Source organism: Lethenteron reissneri, unplaced genomic scaffold, assembly GCF_015708825.2.
Source record: "Lethenteron reissneri isolate LAM-NWPU_2019-01 unplaced genomic scaffold, ASM1570882v1 scaffold_1024, whole genome shotgun sequence".
Classification (NCBI taxonomy): Eukaryota; Metazoa; Chordata; class Hyperoartia; order Petromyzontiformes; family Petromyzontidae; genus Lethenteron; species Lethenteron reissneri.
The window spans coordinates 6,538-14,890 of record NW_026890700.1 but is presented as its reverse complement, the minus strand read 5'-3'; the positions used below and the strand labels follow the sequence as shown (position 1 = coordinate 14,890).

Here is an 8,353-nt window from a genome sequence, read left to right as displayed (position 1 = left end):
ATAATTCTCACGACGTTTCGGCCACAACGCAAGCAGCCGTCCTCAGGTGGAGAACAGGTCTGTCGACCGTGACTTTACTGAAAGAACCAAGAAGATGAATCCCTGCAGTCACGAAAGCTTTAAATCGAAAGACACCAGCTTATTTACCCCAAGGGCTTTTCATACAACGTGCATCCCACGGCCCACACAACCTCCCACCATCATCCATCTATCGCTCACCCCCCTCCTCTCCTCACTCCAGCCCCTCCTCTTCTTCGATGTCAGAGCATGAAGACAATTTTGGCATCTTGCTCCTGGGCACCTCCAGGCTGCTACTGCCTCCCCAGCTGCCAGCACGAGGAAAGTCAACGGCTTGGCGAGCGTGCGCTCGCAAATTGTATTTGGCAATGCTGCTTTTGCGATACCGATTGCCGACAGAGGACAGATGACTGCCAGAGGGCCGCAGCGCTGGGAACACTTTGGCACGGATGCCATCCTTGGTGTCGATGCCGTCATCGTTGTCGTCCTCGGAGCTGAGGTGGACTGTCTCCTCACTGGACGAGCGCTGCAGCGTCGTCTCGCTGGAGATCGTGGTCGACACACCATGCTCTTCGATTCCACTCAATAGCAGTTGCTTTTTGGCTTCTGGGACTCCCAGTTCATCCAAGTCCTAAAATCCAGCGAAACACAGAAAATATGCACACACACACACACACCAAATTTTGTTCAGCGATACAACATTGATAATTGGTTTTTTACCCTTCTATCTGGCAACAAAACTGACACCTTTTTACAAGGAGTCATGTTTGTATAGACCGCAATACCTTGCAGTCATAATGCAAACAAAAAACATAACTCTGATAATGTATGCACTGTCCTTGAAGTTGATTGGTCCACACCCGAGACAAGTATTGCGGTCTATACAAACATGACTCCTTGTAAAAAGGTGTCAGTTATGTTGCCAGATAGAAGGGTAAAAAAACAATTATGATATTTTTACTGGCAAATGAGGTTCCCATAGTGTACGATACAACATTCTTCAAATTTCTGACGACGTGTATTCCTCAGAGTAATTAATGTACAAAATCAGTCGGTAGTACTGGTAGGAACCACCTGGTTCCACCAGCCCACAGGGGATTATTGTGTCTGTCCGTCGTGCATCCAAAAATGGGAGGGGTGGGGCTGGGTGGGGAGGGGAGGGTGGGGAGGGGCTGGGGGGTGGGGAGGGGAGGGTGGGAGGGGAGGGTGGGTAGGGGCTGGGTGGGGAGGGTGGAGAGGGTGGGTGGGGAGGGGTGGGGCTGGGTGGGGAGGGGCTGGTCACCCCGTGGTGCCCTTATAAAACTCAACGTTTAACCTACTCACGACGGCTTGTGCCCGGCCCTCACAGTTGGCCATTGACCGAGCAACCCAACGTTCCTACCCGCTCCCTCCGCAGGAGGAATGTGTTTTATTTGTACCCACTACTGGATCAGGACTCCTCAGCCTCCTCACTCGAGCTATGTGACGATCCATCTATCAACTACACACGAACTAATCTCACAACTCGAATCTCTGTGGTGGTCATCCTCTTGGTGATGTGTGCTCTACTTTGGATGCCACTCCAACACCGGTCTTGTTTCCCAGCCACAATGCAGTCCAGTGATGTTCCCTTGCCGAAGCCCATCTACTTTTTTGCAGTTGTCAATGTTTCTTATTTGCATGTTTCGGTATCCACGTGTAATGGGTTCCGGAGACACTTGTAGAGGTAACTTCTTTATTACAATACAACACTCCAACAGTCCTGATACTCTGTTACAGCCTAGGTACACAGCCTAGATACACAGCCTAGGTACACAGCCTAGGTACACAGCCTAGGTACACAGCCTAGGTACACAGCCTAGGTACACTGCTCTGGCTACGCTCTGGGGTCCTCCGGCTACAACTACCCTAGGGGAGGCTACCTGACCCGACCCAGCCAAGGTGCGGGTCTGGACTCTGGCTTCCTCGGAACTCGCCCTCACAAGGACGTAGAGCCGGGAGTCCCAGAGTCCCACCACTGGCCCTCACAGCGCCCCGGCCCTTACAAGGACAAGCGGGACGAGGGGTACAGGGTCCTAAGCTGGCTGGCTGGCGGGTCTTGACCTGCGACTGGCCCCAATCGGCCAGGGAGCTGCCCTTTTATGCCTCGTGCCCAACGAGGGGTGGGGTTGTGTGTGCCTCCAGATATCTCACAGAGCGCACACAGTCCCCCCCCCCCCCGTTGGTGGCGCCAAGGGGTTTAACTGTCTGGGGTGCCTGGGATCCTAGCGCCTGGCGCCAAGAGGCTTAAGTGTCTGGGGTGCCTGGGATCCTAGCGCCTGCCGCAAGGGCTTCTCTGCCTAGGGTCCCAGAGCCCCCTCTTGTGGCACGACAATCCTCACTACTCACCACTCACCCTCACCACTCACCCTCACCACTCACACTCACCCCTCTCCCTCACCACTCACCCCTCTCCCTCACCACTCACGCTCACCACTCACCCTCACCACTCACCACTCACCCACACACGTATTAACTCTTTACAAGTTTAATTCCAACCTTCCATCTTCTCCAAGCTTCTTTGTGCATTTTTTATGTTGCAGAAAAACTTGCACAACTTAAAAAAAATCCCAATCCTGTAAACGTTAAAAAACACGCGTAGTTTGCATGGAAGCGTCCGTAGGAACTTGCCTGTAGAGTAACGTCCATCAGCTGTTGGACACTCGACAATCCACGTGAAGTGAAATTCTCCAAAAACTCCAAGCAGTCGATTTGTTTCAGGAAGCTTGAGACACGAAAAAACAACAACACACAAGGCTCCAAAATGTTAATACCAAATACAAGAAGCACGAACAAGTACTTTGTACGGCTGTATTACATTAACTTGCACATTTTTACTCCGTCAACATTGCGATTAGAAATAACATGTGAAGCAACACTTACATTGCTTGTACTGTATATCCCTATGGAAAATAATGACATTTTTTATTGGAAATCCAAGTGCAAAAATCAGCCCAAACCCATTACGAATTTTGCGTTTCGATTTAAAGCTTTCGTGACTGCAGGGATTCATCTTCTTGGTTCTTTCGGTAAAGTCACGTAGAAGGGAAGTAATAAAATAATAAAAATAAAACATAATAAAATAATTCTCACGACGTTACGGCTGCTTGCGTTGTGGCTGAAACGTCGTGAGAATTATTTTATCATGTATATTATATTATTATATTATTTTATTATGTTTTATATTTATTATTCTATTACTTCTCTTCTACGTGGTGACTTTACCGAAAGAACCAAGAAGATGAATCCCTGCAGTCACGAAAGCTTTAAATCGAAAAATGACGACGATGTTTAAAGGTGGCGACGATGATGCACCTAAAGGGCACTTACTTGTAAAGAGCGTTGCCAGGCTTGCCGCTGTCCGGCAGGGTTCCAAGCCGGGCCCGTGGGTTGTCTCCGTCCGGTGGCCGTGGGGGACCATTGGATCCATTTGCTTCACCCGTCACAACATTCTGTGCAACGCCTGCAACCAGTGGATGAGCATTCGCAATAAAAACATTTACACCTCAACACATATACGAGTAATATTGAATTCATCCTCTTGGTTCTTTCGGTAAAGTCATCACGTAGAAGGGAAGTAATAAAATAATAAAACATCATAAAATAATTCTCACGACGTTTCGGCCACAACGCAAGCAGCCGTCCTCAGGTGGAGAACAGAGCTGTCGGGAAGACAGCGTCTGACAGACCTGTTCTTCACCTGAGGACGGCTGCTTGCGTTGTGGTCGAAACGTCGTGAGAATTGTATTTTATCGTGTTTTATTTTTATTATTTTATTACTTCCCTTCTACGTGACGACTTTACCGAAAGAACCAAGAAGACTGCGTATCACTTTGTGGCAAATTGTGTCGCGTCTTTCAATTCGCCCGCGTGCCGCCACGTCCCGTGCAGAGAAATGTGCTGCGCCGAGCAGGGAGAGCTTGCGTCACCTGATGAGGAACCTTCGCCGGCACTGGAGGGTCCCTGGCTGCCGGCCAAGACTTCCTGTGAACACTCGCTTCCGTGTCGGCTGAGGTTGGACGGCCTGCCACGCAATTCCGTCACGTATCTGGGAGGGAGAAAAAACCCCAAAAATTAACCCGTAAAAACAAAGTTTTTCACTATAAATCCTTTATATGCGTGGCATCGGTTTAATTTTATTTTTTCATTCTAGATTTGAAGCTTTCGTGACTGCAAGGATTCATATTCTTAGGTTTTTTCGGTAAAGTCACGTAGGTAAAAAATTAAAATTAATAAAAGTCAAATAAAATAAAACAAAGTTTTTCACTATAAATCCTTTATATGCGTGGCATCGGTTTTATTTTATTATTCATTTCTGTTTTTCTTGAGTAAGAGTTTCATTTTAATCACATTGGTATTTTAAATTAAATATAAGGAAAGTCGTATATAAGGATTATAAGGTTTTCAGTTTTTGTATGATTGTTTATATTGTACATTTTTGTTGTTTTTCTTGAATAATTTTCTGTGTTTAGGAAAAATATGATTGTGTTAGTGAAACATTTTTTTTTCCTAAAAAGTGGAAAATTTAGGAAAACATTTTCCACAAAAATTAATTGTCACGCACAACGAGTCTGTGTGCAAAATGTCAGTTCGATTGGATCACGAGAAGTGGGTTAAAAAACGACCAAAAGATTTCCACGGTCCTAAGCGCGCAAGCAAGTGAACTTAATATAAAGGATTTTAAAAACCCAAAAAAATAGTGGTTGATGCACATGACAACTGCATCTTTTCTCATTGCACAACCTGATGTCAATGAACTACTGCTCAGTATTCATAACCAACATGGGAGTTATTTACATTACATAGACACTGAATATTGATATATTGCATAATTTTTGAATATGGAAATCTTTTTTTAGATATTTTCCATTTGGATCATAAGATGGACATGTGCTTAAAGTTAAAATATGAAGATATAATCCACATTCCAATGAGTTAAACTCTGATAATGCCCCACATGCTTATCACAACATCAACTGCAATGCATCTGATCTCATAAGCTAGGTTGGGTTCAGCGTGGGTGACCATCCTATATACATTGCCCACAGCGAGCCATGCACAAATCTCCACGTATGTTGATGCTTCACACCTTTACCAACTCACACATACCAGTCGGGAATTATACAGAAAGTTCAGTGTCCATGCATCTGTCATGCTCAGCATCTCCCATATAGTATGTCAGAGGAAAATATTAATAAAATACAAAAATGTGATCTTGCAAAGCATTGCCTTTCCAACATTTCGAATCCAAAATAAAAAAATTAACCCGTAAAAACAAAGTTTTTCACTATAAATCCTTTATATGCGTGGCATCGGTTTTATTTTATTATTCATTTCTGTTTTTCTTGAGTAAGAGTTTTATTTTATCACATTGGTATTTTAAATTAAATATGACAAAAATGTTTTCCTAAAAAGTGGAAAATTTAGGAAATTTTTTTCACGAAAATAAATTGTCACGCACAACGAGTCTGCGTGCAAAATGTCAGCTCGATTGGATCACGGGAAGTGGGTTAAAAAACGACCGAAAGATTTGCACGGTCGTAAGCGCGCAAGCAAGCGAACTTAATATAAAGGATTTAAAAAGCAACACTTTGGTGCATCCAACAGGAAGCCGTTTGTCAATCACGTCAATTGGAACAAACTTCGCAACTGCATTGCTCTAACCGGATGGCAATGACTGCTTGAAAGTAGGTGAGCAAGTGTCACTGTGAAACCAATAGTACCTTCAAATTCAGATTTGTATGTAACATGTCAGATTTGTATGTAACATTATGTAGTTGTGCAGTGTATAATGGAGTAGCAGCTGGAAAATCAAGACAGATTTGCATCAGCATGAACATGAATTGAATAATGGCTGTTTGAAAGTCGAACAGTCAACAGGCAAACAAATAACAGCTTCAAATTAAAATTTCGGTGCAGGATGTCAAATTTAATAAAGCGTTGTCAAATGTATTTCGTTGCAATAATACAAAACATTCTCTGTGAATGATTTAAAATTAAAACGATTCTTCCAGGAGAAAACATTATTCACTAATAATTTGCATATCAAGAGGAATTTAGCATATTTATGGCAAATGCAGGTATGTGATTAGTACTACTCATGCCCGTGCATTATGCAGGATTAGCAGCATCAAAGGGAGGGGATATGGAAATATGCTAAATTCCTCTTGATATGCAAATTATTTTGTCAAGGCTCCCCCTTTCCCCCCCCTTCCAACCCAGCTTATATACATGCTCCAAGCACGTGTGCTGTTTCATTCAGACGCTGTCTTTCCGACAGACCTGGTTTTCACCTGAGGACGGCTGCTTGCGTTGTGGCCGAAACGTCGTGAGAATTATTTTATTATTTTTCTTTTTATCATTTTATTACTTCCCTTCTGTTGCTACCATTTAATTACAGCAGCAATCGGGAACTTGTCTCGCACGAGCAGCGATGTGTCTATTTCGTGTTCACGTACCGTTGTTGCTGCAGGTTGCGCAACACACTGACAACATCCTTGGGCAGCATTCGGACCAGCTCCAGGCTTTCCTTGATTTTTTTTAATATTTCAAAATGTTCTCTCCCGTGCACCTACATACATACAGACCGCAGAGCAAATTCTTTAAAACATCAAATGCTTATTGTGAATTCTAGATTTGAAGCTTTCGTGACTGCAAGGATTCATATTCTTAGGTTTTTTCGGTAAAGTCACGTAGGTAAAAAATTCAAATTAATAAAAGTAAAATAAAATAAAAATCACGACGTTTCTATTGCAACACAAGCAATCATCATCAGGTATAAATGAAATAGCAACAAAAAATTCTAACCAGAACAACTATAGACAGACATATGAGCAGACAGATATCACCAAGATACATAGAGAGAGTAACACAGGTACAGAGAGGGAGATCGTCTCTGTGGAGTGGCCTTAAATAGGCAGAGGGGGCAGTGGCAGAGAGAGGGAGGGGTTAGAGACAAAATTACATGTCAATGAGTACGGAAAACGAGGAATTTAAACGAAAGCAGGTAACTACCAGGAGGTGAAATATGTCTTCTTGGTCGGATGGCCAATTGCTGCCACAGTTGCTTGAAGTCATCAGCATGTCGTGCACCACTTTCACGCAGCCTGAGGATTTGGTTAAGTGGCAAAAAGCGGACAGGTAAGGCGAGTACACGCAGGGACAATTTCTTTCAGAATAATACATTGAAATTATGTCATCATGGGACCTCCCTTGCCAGTAGCAAAATATACTAATAGGGGTTTTCACCTTTTTTCTGGCAACAAAACTGATACCTTTTGCAAGGAATCATACTTACATTAACCACAATACTTGCAGTCAAATGCAAACAAAAAACATACTCTGATAATTTATGCATTGTCTTTGAAACTGATTGGTCCACACCAGAGACAGCTTTCTTTAGAGCCTAGTCTCATATGGTGTTCGACCAGATGACGCCAAAAGGCGTCATCATGGGACCTCCTTTGCCAGTACCAAAATACTAAAATATAGGGGTTTTCACCTTTTTTCTGGCAACAAAACTGACACCTTTTGCAAGGAATCATACTTACATTAACCACAATACTTGGCGTCATCTGGTCGAAAACCATATGAGACGAGGCTCTAAAGAAAGCTGTCTCTGGTGTGGACCAATCAGTTTCAAAAACAATGCATAAATTATCAGAGTATTGTTTTTTGTTTGCATTTGACTGCAAGTATTGTGGTTAATGTAAGCATTATTCCTTGCAAAAGGTGTCAGTTTTGTTGCCAGAAAAAAGGGGAAAACCCCTATTAGTGAAATTATATAATTTACAAAAACCTCAAATGTTATTAATAGCTAGACAGCACGTGTGTGTGAACAAGGGGCAGTCAAAGTGATCACCTTGGGAGTTCGTATCAGAAGCCGCCTCTCCACTCGGTCGCTGACTGCTGCCAGAAGACACCTTAGGCACTTGTGGGGTGTGCTCAACTGGCTGAGCCTGTGGAGACTGACAAGTCTGGGTTGCTGCCTCTGCCAAGGCAGGATGATACTGCTGCACAGACTGAGCTGCATTCTGCCTGGTGTGTGAAGGAGCCTTCCAATTGTTTGGAGACTGCTGCTGCTGCTGCAGCTCCTCATCGTCTGATGCATGCACCGCTCGTCCATTTTGATATCTTCGAGATTTGAAGCTTTCACGACTGCAAGGAATCATACTCTTAGTTTTTTTCGGTAAAGTCACGTAGGTAAAAAATGAAATTAAAATAAATAAAAATCACGACGTTTCGGAAGCAACACAAGCTTCCGTCTTCAAGTGATACAGATATTTGGCTGTGACAGTTTCACCTGAAGACGGAAGCT

General features: G+C 43.6%; 1 protein-coding gene across 1 annotated transcript; it reads right to left on the bottom strand.

Moving 5' to 3' along the window:
* Positions 1-232: 232 nt before the first annotated feature.
* On the bottom strand, positions 233-8,137 carry LOC133361411 (uncharacterized; the record flags this gene model as incomplete). The annotated part of the gene is made up of 7 exons (XM_061580337.1): positions 233-649; positions 2,668-2,761; positions 3,367-3,499; positions 3,966-4,084; positions 6,495-6,607; positions 7,051-7,142; positions 7,898-8,137. Coding segments are annotated over 7 exons (1,208 nt in total), but the record flags the coding sequence as incomplete, so codon positions are not given.
* Positions 8,138-8,353: the final 216 nt, after the last annotated feature.